Source organism: Elephas maximus, chromosome 26 (assembly GCF_024166365.1).
Source record: "Elephas maximus indicus isolate mEleMax1 chromosome 26, mEleMax1 primary haplotype, whole genome shotgun sequence".
Lineage (NCBI taxonomy): Eukaryota > Metazoa > Chordata > Mammalia > Proboscidea > Elephantidae > Elephas > Elephas maximus.
Window position 1 is genome coordinate 26,003,443 of NC_064844.1, and position 18,348 is coordinate 26,021,790.

General features: G+C 39.6%; 1 protein-coding gene across 1 annotated transcript in view; it reads right to left on the reverse strand.

Annotated features, from left to right (window-relative positions):
- The window catches only part of RMDN2 (regulator of microtubule dynamics 2), a 117,722-nt gene that overhangs the window by 2,998 nt on the left and 96,376 nt on the right, over window positions 1-18,348 (reverse strand). The window contains exons 8-10 of the mRNA XM_049870451.1: window positions 14,941-15,039; window positions 10,567-10,620; window positions 10,401-10,481 (exon numbers count right to left, since the gene is read on the reverse strand). Of these exons, the coding sequence (XP_049726408.1) occupies window positions 10,401-10,481; window positions 10,567-10,620; window positions 14,941-15,039 (234 nt within the window). The remainder of the gene's footprint in view (window positions 1-10,400; window positions 10,482-10,566; window positions 10,621-14,940; window positions 15,040-18,348) is intronic.

An 18,348-nucleotide genomic window follows, 5' to 3' on the forward strand; every position in this document is an offset into this window, starting at 1 on the left:
GTAAATACCTTTTTCCACCAACATAAACGGTGACTATACACGTGGACCTCACCAGATGGAATACACAGGAATCAAATTGACTACATCTGTGGAAAGATGGAAAAGCTCAATAACATCAGTCAGAACAAGGCCAGGGGCCGACTGCGGAACAGACCATCAATTGTTCATATGCAAGTTCAAGTTGAAACTGAAGATAATGAGACCAAGTTGATGAGAGCCAAAGTATGACCTTGAGTATATCCCACCTGAATTTAGAGACCATCTTAAGAATAGATTTGATATGTTGAACACTAGTAACTAAAGACCAGACAAGCTGTGGAATGACATCAAGGACATCGCCCATGAAGAAACAAGGTCATTAAAAAGGCACGAAAGAAAGCAAAGACCAAAATGGATGTCAGAAGAGACTCTGAAACTTGCTTTCAAACGTTAAGTGGCTAAAGTAAAAGTAAGAAATGATGAAGTAAAAGAACTGAACAGAAGATTTCAAAAGGCGGCTCGAAAAGGCAAAGTGAAGTACTGTAATAACATGTGCAAAAAGCTGGAGATAGAAAACCAAAAGAGAAGAACACGCTTGGCATTTCTCAGGCTGAAAAAACTGAGGAAAAAATTCAAGCCTTGAGTTGCAATAGTGAAGGATTCCATGGGGAAAAAATTAAATGACGCAGGAAGCATCAAAAGGAGATGGAAGAAATACACAGAGTCATTATACCAAAAAGAATTGGCTGACTTTCAACCATTTCAAGAGGTACTAGAGGAAGAGTTCCAAGCTGCACTGAAGGCACTGGTGAAAAACAAGGTTCCAGGAATTGATGGAATATCAACTGAGATGTTTCAACAGACGGATGAAGCGCTGGAAGCGCTCACTCATCTATGCCAAGAAATTTGGAAGACAGCTACCTGCAAGAAATCTGTATTTATGCCTATTCCCAAGAAAGGTGACCCAACCAAATGTGGAAATTATCAAACAATATCATTAATATCACATACAAGCAAAATTTTGCTAAAGACCATTCAAAAACAGCTGCAGCAGTATAATCGACAGGGAACTGCCAGAAATTCAGTCCCGATTCAATAGAGGATGTGGGACCAGGGATACCATTGCTGGTGTCAGATGGATCCTGGCTGAAAGCGGAGAATACTAGAAAGATGTTTACCTGTGTTTTATTGACTATGCAAAGGCATTAGACTATGTGAATCATACCAAATTATGGTAGCATTGTAAAGAATGGGAATTCCAGAACACTTAATTGTGTTCATGAGGAACTTGTACATAGATCAAGAGGCAGTTGTTCGAACAGAACAAGGGGATACTGTGTGATTTAAAGTCATGAAAGGTGTGCATCAGGGTTGTATCCTTTCACCATACCTATTCAATTTGTATGCTGTGCAAATAATCCAAGAAGCTGGAGTGTATGAAGAAGAATGGGGCATCAGGATTGGAGGAAGACTCTTTAACAACCTGCGTTATGCAGATGAAACAACCTCGCTTGCTGAAAATGAAGAGGACATCACTTCGATAATGATCAAAGACCACAGCCTACAGTGTGGATGACACCTCAACTTAAAGAAAACAAAAATCCTCACAACTGAATCCATAAGCAACATCATGATAAATGGAGAAAAGATTGATGTTGTCAAGGATTTCATTTTACATGAATCCATAATTAACGCTCATGGAAGTAGCAGTCAAGAAATCAAAAGACACAAAGCGTTGGGCAAATCTGCTGTGAAAGACATCTCTAAAGCGTTGAAAAGCAAAGATGTCACCCTGAAGACTAAGGTGCTCCTGACCCAAGCCACAGTATTTTCAATTGCATCATATACATGCGGAAGCTGGACAATGAATAAGGAAGACTGAAGAATTGATGCCTTTGAATTGTGCTGGCAAAGAACATTGAATATACCATGGAGTGCCAAAAGAATGAACAAATCTGTCTTGGACGAAGTACAACCAGAATGCTCTGTAGAAGCAAGGATGGCGAGACTGCGTCTTACATACTTTGGACATGTTGTCAGGAGGAATCAGTCCCTGGAGAAGGACATCATGCTTGGCAGAGTACAGGGTCAGAGGAAAAGAGGAAGACCCTTGACATGGATTGACACAATGGTTCCAACAATGGGCTCATGCATAACAATGATTGTGAGCAAGGCACAGGACCGGGCAGTGCTTTGCTCTGTAGTATGCAGGGTCACTTTGAGTTGTAACTGATTGGACGGCACCTAACAACAACATGAGTTGAAATCGACTCGATGACACACAACAACATCACTTTTAATACTTTAACAGACTGGGCACTCTCCTTTGTATTTTTACTTTGTTTTTAATGACTCTGGCACCTGGGTCACTCTCCCTCTCCACACCAAGTTCTACCATCACTGTTGGAGACTCTAGCATCCCCAGGGCCTATGTATCCAATACCCTGGCCTTTTCAAGTTGGCCTCCTCATCTCCTTCCTTCCCCGTCATTCCGTCAACACACCCTGGTCTGTGCCATGACATAAAACTTTTCTTCCCCTGAAATAGCCATCTTGTTCTCTGAACAAGGAGCCCAGGTGGCGCAATGGTTAAAGTGCTTGGCTGCTAATCAGAAGAACTGCCTTTTGGGTCATTTATCCAATTACCTTCAGTAATTGTACCAATTTTTCCAACATCAACAGGTTCTTTAAGCAATTTTTCCTTGTTTTTCTCTATCAACCTTCTCCTGTTTTGACTTACTTTCATTCACTCTCTTAATAAAAGCCTATATCCGTTCTCCTTTCTCCCTCTCTGGTGCTCACCCTGGATCACTACAAATCTATAAACCCATCTGCTTCTCCTCCTAGCCTGTGACAAAAGAAGAGGCCCCTAACGTGTAGGTACCATTTTCTCTGGTTTTCTCAGGATCTTATTCAACCAATTATTCCTCTGTCTCTACAGTCTTTCTTCAATCCTTCTTTCTTTGTGGCCCTTTCTCATTATCACTTAAATATGCTCCCATGTTTCTCACCTCAAATACACTATTCCTCAACTCAAGCATCCCCATAACTTCCACCTTACAGCTCTCCTCCCTCCCCCATCAAAGCCTTTGGAAGGGCATCTGCATAGCAAACTGCAGTTTCTCACCACTGGTCACTCTGCGTGCTGTCTCACCTCTGTCGCTCCAGTGAAGCAGTCCTGGTTAAGGTCATCAGTGATGTACACATCACTACACTTAACAGATTCATTTCAGTCCTTTGCTTTCTTAACTTCCTGATAGTATCTGACAGACTTGACCACTTCCACATCCCTTGCCTTCTGAGGCAACATCTTCTCTGCTCACTTCTTCCTTTTTTTTTGAATTGTGCTTTAAGTGAAAGTTAACAATTCAAGTCAGTTTCTCATACGAAAACTTCTACCCACATTGTTATATGACCCTAGTTGCTCTCCCTACAACCAGATAGCACACTCCTTCTCTCTACCCTGTACTTTCTGTGCCCATTCAACCAGCTCTGTTCCCCCTCTGCCTTCTTATTTCACCTCCAGACAGGAGCTGCCTACATAGTCTCATGTGTCTACTTTAGCTAAGAAGCACACTCCTCACCAGTATCATTGTATGTCTTATCTCTGGTCATTTCTTTTCAGTCTCACTTGCAAATTCCTCTTCCTCCACCCATCTAGCTATGTTGAAGCTTCTCAAGGGTTGATCTTCAGCCCTCTGCTTTTCACATACTACATAACCTCTAATGAGTGGTGTCTTCCATACTTGTGGCTTCGGACATCATTTATATGCTGCAAATCCAATCATTTACTGGATTTGAAAATCTCACAAACACAAACTCAATACGTCCAAAACTGAACTCACCTTTCCACTAAACCTGATTCTCCACTATTCCATGTGCCAATAAAGGGCACCTCATCTACTTGGCTCAGTTTCCCAAGACAGAAACCTAGAAGTCATTCTTGAATCTTCTTTCTCCCTTGATATGCAATCTCCAAGTCTTGTTAAGAATACTATGTACAGATCTATTAAATATGTTCCCTCCTCCTCATCCTCAGGGCCATCACCTTCTTCAGGCCATCATCTCAGGTCTGCACTATCACTGCCATTACCTTCTTCAGGCCAGCACCTCAGGTCTGCACTATTGCAGCAGTCACCTACATGGTACCCCTGCTTCTAGTTTTGTTCCCTTCCGATTCAAGCCAGTCTCCACATGGTAGCTCTTGTGCCTGTCTAAAAAGTCTTACCACATTACCTGTTAAAGATTTAAACCACTGGATTTAAATCCTAATTTCCTCGAAATCTCAGGTCATATATCACCAGCTGCCCTTTCTTATCCCCTGGCCCACGGTGTGGTCCCCAACCTTACTTTCTCATAAATCCCTGTGCTTCCATTTCCATAACAATCATCGTACTTTATTGCTATTACTTGTTCAGTATCTGCCCTTCCTGGTAGATAACAGGATTCACGGTGGCAAAGATGGTGTCTGCCTTTCTCATTGTTTTCCAAGCCTTTAACAGGAAACCCAATGTAAATGAATAGAGATAATCTCTCTTTTACACACACACACACACACACACACACACACACTCAAACATACAAATTTATTTGACCTGAAAGTTGTCGAGAAAATACATGTTTTTGGACAATACGTCAATGTTCTGTAAAGACTTTGGATAAATATGATACTTACATTAAATTGTTATTATACTCCTAGGATTTGTGAAATGGTTATAAAACGTCAACTTTATTAGACTGGGTACAGGTTAAGAGTGACTGATCCCAAACTGATGATACATCATCAGTTATTTTGAGGAAATTAATTAAAAGAAGATCTAAGAAACTTCTTTAAGGTGTTCTTAAGACCAACCAAAAGAAATATAAACCCATTGCCGTTGAGTCGATTCCGATTCATAGCGACCCTATAGCCAAAGCCATTATATATTGGGAAATCTTAAGAACGAATACATTTTGAATGCAAATGAAAAGAAAGTAAGAGCTGAAAGAGTAGAAGTAGCAAGTTATAAGCAGAGTAACCCTTCCTGTAACTCATGAAAATGGCTCTTCAGAGAGTGGGAAAAGTTTGTCCATCCTATAATAGCCTTATAAACTTTTAAACAAACAAGGAAGAATAAATTCTCCAGACATGGATAGCATAGGTGAGTTCATCTACAAGAAACAAGCTGAAACCAGAAAGAAACAGGCAAATAAGAATTTCTAGCAAACAAGACCCTGGACAATATTTCTGGGCCTCAGTATGTGACCCACTTATCACTGTGAGCTGTAGCATTCTTATATATCTCTCACAGGATAGCTAGGTGGACATTTATGGACTAATTATAGTTTCTAAACCTCTTTGAAAAACTAAAATGATGTCTTGAGACAAGATTTTACTACTAAGAAGGGCTACTAATTAGAGTGATAATTCCCAACCTACATTAGAAGACTGGATTATAGCTTCAAACTGATTGGGACTGCAGCTCAGGACTTTATTCAACTTCAAAGACCACTATAAACAAACACACAAAAGAAAACAAAACAAAAAACAAACTCGCTGCTGTTGAGTTGATTTCAACTCATGGCGACCCCACGTGTTACAAAGTAGAACTGAGCTCCATAGGGTTTTCTTGGCTGTGATCTTTCCAGAAGCAGATCACCAGGTCTTTCTTTTGCAGCACCATCAGCGGATTCAAACTGCCAATCTTTCAGTTAGTAGTCGAGAGCAAACCATCTGCACCACCCAGGAAACCTTCAAAATCACTACAAGACAAACACACTACACCACTTCCTAAATATAAAGAAGCATTTACTTTAAGTATCCCCAAAGGGTACCCCTTTTTTTGTGGTTGCTTTATGGAGCCTTGGTAGCATAGTGGTTAACAGATTGGCTGCTAACCAAAAGGCCGGCAGTTCGAATCTACCAGCTGCTCCTTGGAAACCCCATGGGGCAGCTCTACCCTGTTCTATAGGGTCAATATGAGTTGAAATCAACTCAAGGGCAATGGGTCTGGTTTTTTGGTTGATACAATGTATTCACTGCCCTATAACAGTCTATTTGTCTTTAGAAGGGTGATTAAAGTTACCTTAAAGTATCACTACAATTTTAAAATGTAGTTTTTAGCAGACTAGTACACTCTCATTGTAAAGCTAAATGTTACATAATGCTTTTTTAATGTACATTTTCTCAGTACACTCCAAGTCAGTGAGCTTTAATACTACCTTCAGACAAATAATTTTCAAGCTGATGATGAAATCATCCTTTCATTCAGCAATTATCCTCACACTGCCTTAGACACAGCAATCCCTTTTATTGTGACAAAGGAATGTTTCTCAGAACCTGAGACTACCATCCTAGGGTCAGGGAAAGTCCACATGAATAATAAAAATACGGCACTCTCAAATTCTGGGAAAGAAAATCTCCTTATAGGCAGGGATCACGGGTCTAGTGCCCAAATAACTGACATCCTCAATTTGAGTAGCAGTGTGAAGATATGTCACAAATGACTAAATGCCATAGAGATAGGGGGTACCACATATAACCCACCCCATCCTGTTTTCTTAGTGAAAAAGAAATTCAGATATTGCTGAGAGGACATTTACAGTTACTTGAAAAAAAAAATTCCTAGGAATATTAAATGGAGACATCACTGAAGGTAAAAAATGTAATGCAGAAAATATTTGCTAAGGCTATTTTCCTTGTCACCATGAATTGGAATCAACTCAATGGTACCTAAAAACAAGAACATTTTGCTTGTTACAGAAATACTTCCAGAGTGTCCAATTTTCTTGGTTATAGTTATTACCAGTCCTATTTTATCATCATCATCATTGTTACTTTTCTTTATATGATGATTAGTAGTCTCTGGATTCCTTCCACCAATGTTGTTGAGTGTTTATTATGTGCCAGGCACTATACTTGGCACCAGGGATGTAGCAGTGAACAAAAAAGGCATTACTACTTTCTTGGAACTGACTGTCTAGTATGGAGAATGGACATTAAATATAGGCATACCTTGTTTTACTGCGCTTTGCTTTATTGCGCTTCTCAGATACTGCTTTTTTATTTTTTACAAATTGAAGGTTTGTGGCAACCCTGCAGCGAGCAAGTCTACTGGTGCCATTTTTCTAATAGCGTGTGTTCCTTTCGTGTCTCTGTGTCACATTTTGGTAATTCCCACAATATTTCAAACTTTTTCACTATTATTATATCTGTTATGGTGATCTGTGATCTTTGATGTTACTATTGTAATTGTTTTGAGGCGCCACAAATCACACCCATATAAGATAGTAAACTTAATAAATGTCGTGTGTGTTCTGACTGCTTCGTCATTCACCCATCTCTCTCTCTCTCTCCTGGGGCCTCTCTATTCCCTGAGACACAACAATATTGAAATTAGGCCAATTAATAACCGTACAATGACCTTTAAATGTCCAAGTGAAAGGAAGAGTCATACATCTCTCACTTTAAATCAAAAGCAAGAAATGATTAAGCTTAGTGGGGAAGGCATGACGAAAGCCGAGACAGGCGGAAAGCTAGGCCTCTTGCACCAACACTTAGCCAAGCTGTGAATGCAAAGGAAAAGTTCTTGAAGGAAATTAAAGGTGCTACTCCAGTAAACACATAAATAATAAGAAAGTACAACAGTCCTATTGCTGATACGGAGAAAGTTTTGGTAGTGTGGATAGAAGATCAAACCAGTCGCAACATTCCCTTAAGCCAAAGCCTAATCCAGAGGAAGGCCCTAACTCTCTTCAGTTCTATGAAGGCTGAGAGAGGTAAGGAAGCTGCAGAATAAAAGTTGGAAACAACAGAGGCTGGTTCATGAGGTTTAAGGAAAGAAACCACTTCCATAACATAAAAGTGCAAGATGAAGCAGCAAATGCTGCTGTAGAAGTGGCAGCAAGCTGCCCAGAAGGCCTAGCTAAGATAACGGATGAAGGTGGCTACGCTAAACAACAGATTTTCCGTGTAGATGAAACAGCCTTACATTGGAAGAAGATGCCATTTAGGACTTTCATAGCTAGAGAGAGAAGTCAATGCCTGGCTTCAAAGCTTCAAAGGACAGCCTGACTCTCTTGTTAGAGGCTAATGCAGCTGGTGACTTTAAGTTGAAGCCAATCCTCATTTACCATTCTGAAAATCCTAGGGCCCTTAAGAATTATGCTAAATCTCCTCTGCCTGTGCTCTATACATGGAACAACAAAGCCTGGATGACAGCATATCTGTTTACAACATGGTTTACTAAATATTTTAGGCCCACTATTGAGACCTAGTGCTCAGAAAAAAGATGATTCCTTTCAAAATATCACTGCTCATTGACAACGTACCTGGTCACGCCAGAGCTCTGACGGAGATGTACAAGGACAGTAATGTTGTTTTCATGCCTGCTAACACAATATCCATTCTGCAGTAATGGATCAAGGAGTAATTTCGACTTTCAAGTCTTATTATATAAGAAATACATTTCATAAGGAGCCCTGGTGATGCAGTGGTTAAGGGCTCAGCTCCTAATCAAAAGGTCAGCAGTGTGAATCTACCAGCCATTCCTCGGAAACCCTATGAGGCAGTTCTGCTCTGTCCTATAGGGTCGCTACGACTTGGAATTGACTTGATGGCAATGGGTTTGGTTTGGTTTTGGCTTACAGCTGCCATAGACAGTGATGCCTCTGATGGATCTGGGCAAAGTAAATTGAAAACTTTCTGGAAAAGATTCACTATTCCAGGTGCCAGTAAGAATATTAATGATTCATGGGAGGAAGTCAATATATCAATGTTAACAGGAGTCGGGAAGTTGATTTCAATCCTCATGGATAACTTTGAAGGGTTCAAGACTTCAGGGGAGGAAATAACTGCAGATTTGGTGGGAATAGCAAGAGAACTAGAATTACAAGTGGAGCGTGAAGATGTGATCGAATTTCTGCAATGTCATAAACCTTTAATGGATGAGGAGTTGCTTCTTATGAATGGGCAAAGAGAGTGTCTTCTTGAGATAGGATCTCCTGCTGGTGAAGGTGCTATAAGCATTGTTGAAAAGACAACAAAGGATTTAGAATATTACAGAAATTTAGTTGATAAAGCAGCTGTAGGGTTTGAGAAGATTGACTCCAATTATGAATGAAGTTCTACTGTGGGTAAAATACTATCAAACAGCATTGCATGCTACAGAGAAATCTTTCACGAAAGGAAGACTCAATTGATGCGGCAAATTTCTTATTTTAACCTCACGCGTCTATCAGTTTGTCATACTGTGGTGGTTTGGGTGTTGCTGTGATGCTATGTGTGTGCCACAGCCACCCCAACCTTCGGCTACCACCACGCTGATCAGTCAGCAGCCATCAACATCGAGGCAAGAACCTCCAACAGCAAAAAAAGATTACGGCTCACTGAAGGCTCAAGTAATGGTTAGCATCTTTTAGCAATAAAGTATTTTTTAATTAAGGTATGTACATCGTTGTTTTAGAAATAATGCTATTGCATACAATAGACTAGTATAGTGTAAACATAACTTTTATATGCACTGGAAAACCAAAAAATTTGTATGACTCGCTTTACTGCAATATTCTCTTTTTTGTGGTGATCTGCAACAGAGCCTGCGATATCTCTGACATATGCCAGAAGAAGGTGTCAATGAAGAGCACCAGGTTTCCCAGCTGGGTGGATGGAGCTGCCACTTACTAAGAGGGCAAGAAACAATACAATGCCATAGTTACTACCTTTTTTGGTAGGTATCCAAAGGCCAAAAACGAAAAAAATATATATATATATTTCTAATGTTCTACATGGCCTTGGACAGCCACACCCTGATGTGAGGTGGGGGCTGATGATGGCAACCCCTTGTACACTCACCTAGCTCTAAGCTGGGCAGCCTGTCTACCTAGTTTGCTTCCTGTCATAGTTTAGTTTAACCCTCAGCTCCCCAGCATCATGCTGTCCCATATCCTGCTTTCTAACACCCCACAACAAGCACCAGGATATGTTTTAACTGCTAACCCTTGATTTGCCTGCTTTTTAAAAATACAAGGGGTCCCCTGGTAATGGGTTATTCTAAGAAGATACAGCAACTTTAAAAATCATCTTAATACTTCATGTTCTTGTTGTTGTTAGTTGCCGTCGAGCTGATTCTCACTTATGGTGAGTCTACATGTGCAGAGTGGAACTGCCCCAAGGGGTTTTCAAGGCTGTGGCCTTCTGGAAGGAGATCACCAGGCCTGTCTTCCAAGGTACCTCTAGGTGGGTTTGAACTGTCAACCTTTAGGCTAGAAGTCAAGCACTTAACCATTTGCGCTACCCAGGGGCTCCTTCACAGTACATGTAAAATCCAAGTCAAAATGATTTAGTATAAAATAAAACCTGAAATGTATCTAATTCAGTTGTTTTTATTTTAAGCTTAGAACAGTACTGATAAGATAATAGCACTCGTTGTCACTGTTGGGACTTACCTCTTTGGTAACAGAAGAAAGCGACAATGCCAAATTACAGAACTTCAAAGTATCATGGTTTTGATGAAGATCTAAATAACACTAGAGATGAAAGATAATATTAAAAGGTAAGCACATTTTCAAGTAAATGAATTCAAAATAATAGTAGAACAGTGGTCTTCATTACCTTTGCCAAGTACATGTAATTGGACTTGGAATAACCAGGGCATAGTTCTTCAGTCTGATTTTAAGAGAAAACAGACAAGAGTATAACAGGACAATATTAAACTGACAACAATAACAACAAATGAAGAGAATATATTTCAATAAATCAAATACTATTAATGAAGTTGCCCCAAGAATTTAGTTCAGCTGGTTCCCATCTGATTTTATCAGTTCAAGTTATCTTTTAGATAGAAACAGAGAGAGTTTTTGAATGTAGCCGTCAAAATGAAGTTGATTATTATGGTCATAAAGCTTACAAAGCAATGAGATACTTAAAGGTTTCAGAAGTCATTTGGCTCAGCCCTCCTTCTCTACTTCTCTATTCTTTTGTCTTTTTTGAAGAACGAAAATAACTGGCGATATACTATCCCAAGGACAAGATCACAGTCTATGTAGGAAGTGAGAGTAGAACCTGATTGGTATCCCATGGCAAGTATCATTCACAAGATTAATATTTGATTTATTACAGTTTTAGCACATTCCATATAAGTTGAATAATATCTGAAGTCCATCATTTCAAGTCCTTTTGAAGGAAAGATAGATCTATGAAACAACTTAAATCTTTAAGCCCAAAAGCAAAGATGAGAAGGCAGGAAGGGACATAAAAACTGGACAAATGGAAACAGGGAGCCCAGGGTGGAGAAGGGGAGAGTATTGACACATTCAGAATGTGGGGCTGGCAACCAATGTCACAAAACAATTTGTATATTAACTGTTTAATGAGAAACTAATTTGCTCTGTAAACTTTCACCTAAAGCACAATAAAAATTAATTACTTAATTAACTAAAAAATCTATAGCCAGCTTGACAACTAGCTAAAAGGTTGGCAGTTCGAACCCACCCAGAGAAACCTCAGAAGAAAGGTACCTGGCGTTGCTGCTAGAGACAGCTCTTCTTAGAACCTAAGTCAATCTTCGCTGCAGAGTCAGCTTTTTCTGTTGGAAGGGCTTAGGGTCCTAACCGACCCTGACCCAGAGGGATACAGAACCCAGGAGAAGGGGAATACTTTAAAAAATTTTTAAAAAATGCTTGCTTTATAAAAGACTAACAATCCAGAAATTTCCAAAATTATAAAATGAAAGTTCCTACTTTCTAATTTTATCTTTAACTTCAATTTCATCCCCAGTGGTAACCACTGTCAACAATCTAACTTGCATACTACCAGACCTTTACCGAGCATATGCAAACAAAATAGATAATTGTTTTTTTTTATTGTTTAAAATGGGACTATTTTTACATATTTTTCTGAAACTTCTTTAACTTAATATTTATCACAGTACACAGTATCATGTACAAACTGTATGATTCCATTTATATGAATTTTAAAATAGGCAAAGCTAATCTGTAATAACAAAGCAGATCAATGGTTGCCTAGGGCAGGCAGTAGGGGGAACTAACAGCAAAAGGGCATAAAGATAACTGTGGGGTGATGGAAATGAGCTATATCTGCAAATGGTGGTGGTTATGTGGACATGCACGTTGCCAAAACTCAACGAACAGTACACTTAAAATAGGTGCATCTTATTGTATATAAATTATACCCAATAATTAAACAAAACATGGGTGCCTGGGGTCACAGACCCAGAGATTCTTAAATAATTAGTCTGGGTTGTGGCCTGGGTTGGCATTTTTTAAAGCTCCCCAGGTGGACTGCACCTCAACCTAAAGAAAACAAAAATCCTCACAACTGGACCAAAAAACAACATCATAATAAATGGAGAAAAGATGGAAGTTGTCAAGGGTTTCATTTTACTTGGATCCACAATCAATGCCCATGGAAGCAGCAGTCAAGAAATCAAACTACGCATTGCATTGGGCAAATCTAATGCAAAAGACCTTTCTTTAAAGGGTTAAAAAGCAGAGATGTCACTTTGAGGACTAAGGTGTGCCTGACCCAAGCCACGGTATTTTCAATCACCTCATATGCATGCAAAAGCTGGACAATGAATAAAGAAGACCAAAGAAGAATTGATGCCTTTGAATTATGGTGTTGGTGAAGAACATGTAATGTACCATGGACTGCCAGAAGAACGAACAAATCTGTCTTGGAAGAAGTACAGCCAGAATGCTCCTTAGAAGGAAGGATGGCGAGACTGCGTCTCGTGCACTTTGGACATATTATCAGGAGGGACTAGTACCTGGAGAAAGACATCATGGTTGGTAAAGCAGAGGGTCAGCAAAAAAGAGGAAGACCCTCAACTAGATGGACTAATACAGTAGCTGAAACAATGGGCTCGGGCATAAAGATGACGGTGGTGATGGCGCAGGACCAGGTGGGTTTGTATGACTCTAACTCATGGTGACCCTATGTGTGCTGAGTTGAATTGCTCTATAGGGTTTTCAAGGCTGTGACCTTTTGGAAACAGATTGCCAGGCCTGTCTTCTGAGGTACCTCTGAGTGGGTTCAAACTATCAACCTTTCAGCTAGTAGTCATACTGTGATCCATATTCTTATAAAATTTAAGATGGGCTAACTAATTCTCTGTGGTAGAAAAATGGGAAGACATGGGGATTATGTAGTCTTAGACATATTTGTATCTTAAGAGCACCTCTTTGATTTACCATTGTGTGACACTGGACAAATTAAGTCCCTCAAATCTTTCTTCCCTTCTTAAAAAAATGAACAAAAAAAGATCACTTTAAATCAGAAACATATGACCATCATGCTTTTCTTCCCTGTACTCTTTTCTGCTGGGCTCACGCTTGATCTCAGAACACTTAATGTTTTCACAAAGCACTCAGGCAGCCACTGGCCATCATTCCGAGACGTAAAGTGAGATGAAACTAACTTAGACAATATGATCGCATCTTAGGCAATATGATTGCTAAATTCCAACTCAGCTCTACAAAATCAACCCAAAAATATATCAAAAAAGATTAGCATGTACAAGATGTTGGACAATACAGTTCAGAGCTGAATTTTGTCCATATATTCAAGAACCTGAAATAGGTAGGTGGGGAAAGAAAAGACATTTTGATAACTGTAAGATTCTGTGGTGGCTTGTGTGTTGCTATGATGCTGGACGCTATGCCACTGATATTTTAAGGACTAGCAGGGTCACCCATGGTAGCAGGTTTAAGTGGAACTTCCAGATTAGACAGACTAGGAAGAAAGGCTTGGCAACCTACTTCCAAAAATTAGCCAGTGAAAATCCTATGGGTCACACAGACTATCGTCTGATACAATGCTGAAAGATAAGCCCTGTAGGTTGGAAGGCAGTTAAAATAAACAGTGGCTGCAACAACGGACTTGAGCATACCAATGATTATGAAGATGGCACAGGACCGGGTGATATTTCATTCTGTTGTACATGGGGTCACCATGAGTCATAGCTGACTCAATATTAGCTAAGAAAAACAGTAACAACATATTAAGCTTACTTTTTCATTACTATTGGGTTAACGGTGTACCAGCCACTTTCTATGCCTCTGGACCTCAGGAATAGGGCACTATTCTAGTTCTAATGCATCCAGTGTCAAGGTGGGTCCCTTCTGAAATGCGTGAAGCTCAGCAGACCTGAGTTGGAGCCTCATTGCTGTGCAGGTTGAACATTCTATTAGGTGATGCTTCCTGGATGTGTTCGTTTCGTAAACTTTTACTTTTTATTTTTTCCTTTATAAGGCTTGCAACCATAATTATGGCTCTCCTGTGTGATAGTTACGGAGCCCTCATGGGTTTGTTTTGGTTTTTCCATGTCATATTTAGAAATTATTTATATAAATTATTTATATAACTCTCATTGGTATACTATCACATCACAGATTAGGGGCACCACAGTGCCACTCACCGCATTGGTGGCTTGTATTACCAGATCATATTTCTCAAAATCCATATTACCAACCAAAAATTTAAACAATCAATTAGTAAGCATGCATTCCAATACTGAAAACACATACCATCAGAAAAAAAAAAAATTTTTAAGGAGAAAAAAACGTAGTAATGAAAGGGCTAATCAGGAGTACTCGGGACCAAGCCTAATTATCACGACACTGCATTTGTATGTCCTCACACGACCTGGAAGCTGCTCCCACCGTCTGCTAGTGAGGGCTGAGGTGCCTGTAACCTTCATTTAGGCTGCTGAGTTATTTTTTTTACAGTAGTTTGTTATGTATAGGACTTAGGGTATAACTAGCTGCTCTACGTAGTTTCAATTTAAAACGCAACTCACATTATAAGAGGCTTAAAACAGAACACGCCAACACTAGAATACAAACTGGGGCTTCAGTCAGATATCTATGCGTAGAGAAGAGAAGGAGTTTTTGGCAACAAAGGTAGAAGGGGCTGGTGTAGATGGTAGCCTGTTTGACATTAAAATAATGGAAACACAAAATATACCTTAAGGAAATTGTGCAAAGCTTCTCCTACAGAGGAGGAAGGTATTTTTCCAAACAAAGTAGCAGCCATTTTTTTCTCAATCCAGGTCAGCTTTGAGACCTGCAAATACAAAGCAATATAATTCTTAGAAAGTTGTTCATATTTTGGCCGAAATACAGAGATATATAACTATATATATATATATATATATATATATATATATATATATATATATAACTATGTATATATAATATATAGGCAGTGGTTAAGAGCTCAGCTGCTAACCAAACGGTCGGCAGTTCGAATCCACCAGCCCTGCTCCTCTGGAGAAGAATGTGGCAGTCAGCTTCCGTAAAGATTTATAGCCTTGGAAACCCTAATGGGGCAGTTCCACTCTGTCCTACAGGGTCACTACGAGTCAGAATTGACTCAACAGCTGTGGTGGGTTTTTATATATATAGAACAGATAGCACCTTTATGGTATTAATATCTTGCATTCTTTTTTCATAATTAACTCTTAAAAAAGAAAAAACTCCAGAAGCACTATTTCAAAAACAATTTGAAATACTCATAATCAAGATTTGTGTTCAACCATAGAAAAAGCAGTAGAGAGGGGAATAATGCCAACCCTGTTTGTCCCTCAGATCTGTGACTCTGACTGAGATGACCACACAGCACTTGGATGGTGTGTAGCAGCTACACAAATTGTTTTCGAAATAGTACTTCTGGAGCACTTTTGTTTCTTGTTTTTGATTTTTTTTAGAATTCCAAATTGTTTTCTTATCACTAATCACCTAAGCTAAATTTCACATTACGATTCTTTATTTGAAGCCCTAGTGGCACAGTGGTTAAGAACTTGGCTGTTAACCAAAAGGTTGGCAGTTCGAATCCACCAGCTGCTCCTCAGAAACCCTATGGGGCAGCTCTGCCTGTCCTCTAGGGTTGCTATCTTTTTTCTTACTGTATTTTTAAATTTTTTTCCAAATATGGATATTAGATGTTTATTATGAAAGATTAAACTGGTTCAAAAATAAATACTTTAAGGAGTACTGATACAGTTGACACGCCATCCAACCCCATCTCGTGTCTTCCTTCCCAATCCCATCTTTTGGATTTCTAGGTCTTCATTATCCTCTTTTTTTGTTGTTTATTTTTTTTACATTTCTTGCCTTATTTTTCTACATAATTTTACTCATTTGTATGCTTATTTTCACTCTTAAACTTTGTAAAAAGGATATCAATGTTGTTTTTCTCCTATGACATGTTTTTTCTTATTGTACTTTAGATGGTTTACAAAGCAGATTAGTTTCTCATTAAGCGATTAATATACATATTGTTTTGTGACATTGGTTGCTAGCCCCACAACATGTGAACACTCTCTCCTTCTCAAACTTGGGTTCCCTATTACAAGCTTTCCTGTCCCCTCCTGCCTTCTCAACCTTGCCCAGGGGCTGGTGTACTCATTTAGCCTTGATTTATTTTATGGGCCCATCTAATCTTTGGCTGAAGGGTGACGCCCAGGAGTGACTTCAGTACTGAGTGAAAAGGGTGTCCAGGGGCCATACTCGGAGTTTCTCCAGGCTCTGTCAGACCAGAAAGTCAGGTCTTTCTTTGTCAGTTAGAATTTTGTTCTACATTTTTCTTCAGCTCTGTCCTCTATTGTGATCCCTGTCAGAGCAGTTGGTGGTGGTAGCCAGGCACCATCTAGTTGTCCTGGACTCAGTCTGGTGGAGGCTGTAGTAGTTAAGGTCCATTAGTCCTTTGGACTAATCTTTCCCTTGTGTCTTTAGTTTTCTTCATTCTCCCTTGCTCCCAAAGACCCCAGATACTATTCACTGAAGTAGGATGTGGAACATTTTCTTTATAAACTATTTATGCCAATTGAGCTAGATGTCCCCTGAGACCATGGTCTCCACCCTCAGCCTATTAGTTTGGGCCCTCAAGGAGTTTGGATGTGTCTGTGAAGCTTCTAAGACGTGCCTTGGTCAAGCTGTGCTGACTTCCCCAATATTGTGTACTGTCTTACCCTTCACCAAAGTTACCACTTATCTAATGTCTATTTGGTGTTTTTTCCATCCCCCACCCACCTCAAAACCATCAAAGATTGTTTCTTTTTGTGAGTAAACCTATTCGTGAGTTTCTATAATAGTGGTCTCATACAGTATTTGTCCTTTCATGATTAATTGACTTATTTCTTTCAGGATAATGCCCTCCAGATTCATGCATGTTGGGAGATGCCTCGCAGATTCATCATTGTACTTTATTGTTGCATAGTATTCCATTGTGTGTATGTACCATAATTTGTTTATCCATTCATGTGTTGATGGGCACTTAGGTTTTTTCCATCTTTTTGCTATTGTGAATAGTCCTGCAGTGAACATGATGTGGACATGCCTATTCATATGGCGGCTCTTATTTCTCTAGGATATATTCCTAGGAGTGAGGCTGCTGGATCGTATGGTATTTTTATTTCTAGCTTTTTAAGGAAGCGCCATATCGTTTTCCAAAATGGTTGTACCATTTTACATTCCCACCAGCAGTACATAAGAGTTCCAGTCTCCCCACAGCCTCTCCAGCATTTATTATTTTCTGGTTTTTTTTTTTTTTGATTTGTGCCAGAAATGTCAAGGTGAGATGGTATCTTATAAAGTTTTTTGTTTTTTTAAATTGTGCTTTAGGTAAAAGTTTACAGTTCGAGTTAATTTCTGATATAATAATTTATACACATATTGTTATGTGACATTAGTTGCAATCCTCAGAATGTGACAGCACACTCCCCCTTTCTACCTGGGTTTCTTGTGTCCATTCAGCCAGTTCCTGTCCGTTCCTGCCTTCTCATCCTGCCTCTGGACAGGAGTCGCCCATTTGGTCTCATGTACCTGATTGAACTAAGAAGCACACTCCTCATGAGTATTATTTTTTGTTTTATAGTCCTGTCTAATCTTTTGTCTGAAGAGTGGGCTTTGGAAATGGTTTTAGTTCTGGGTTAATAGAGTGTCCGGGGGCCACAGTTTTGAGGGTTCCTCCTCCAGTCTCTGTCAGACTGTTTAATCTGGTCTTTTTATGTGAACTTGAGTTCTGCTCCACACTTTTCTCCTGCTCCGTTTGGGACTCTCTGTTATGTTCCCTGTCAGGGTGGTCACTGGTGGTAGCCAGGCACCATCTAGTTCTTCTGGTCTCAGGCTGGTGGAGTCTCTGGTTTATGTGGACCTTTTGTCTCTTGAGCTAATTAATATTTTCCTTGTATCTTCAGTGTTCTTCATTTTCCTTTGCTCCAAGTGGGTTGGGACCAACTGATGCATTTTAGATGACCACTCGCAAACTTTTAAGACCCCAGATGCCACTCACCACAGTGGGGATATGGAACATTTTTTTAATAAACTTTGCTATGCCAGTTGACCTAGATGTCCCCCAAAACTATGGTCCCTA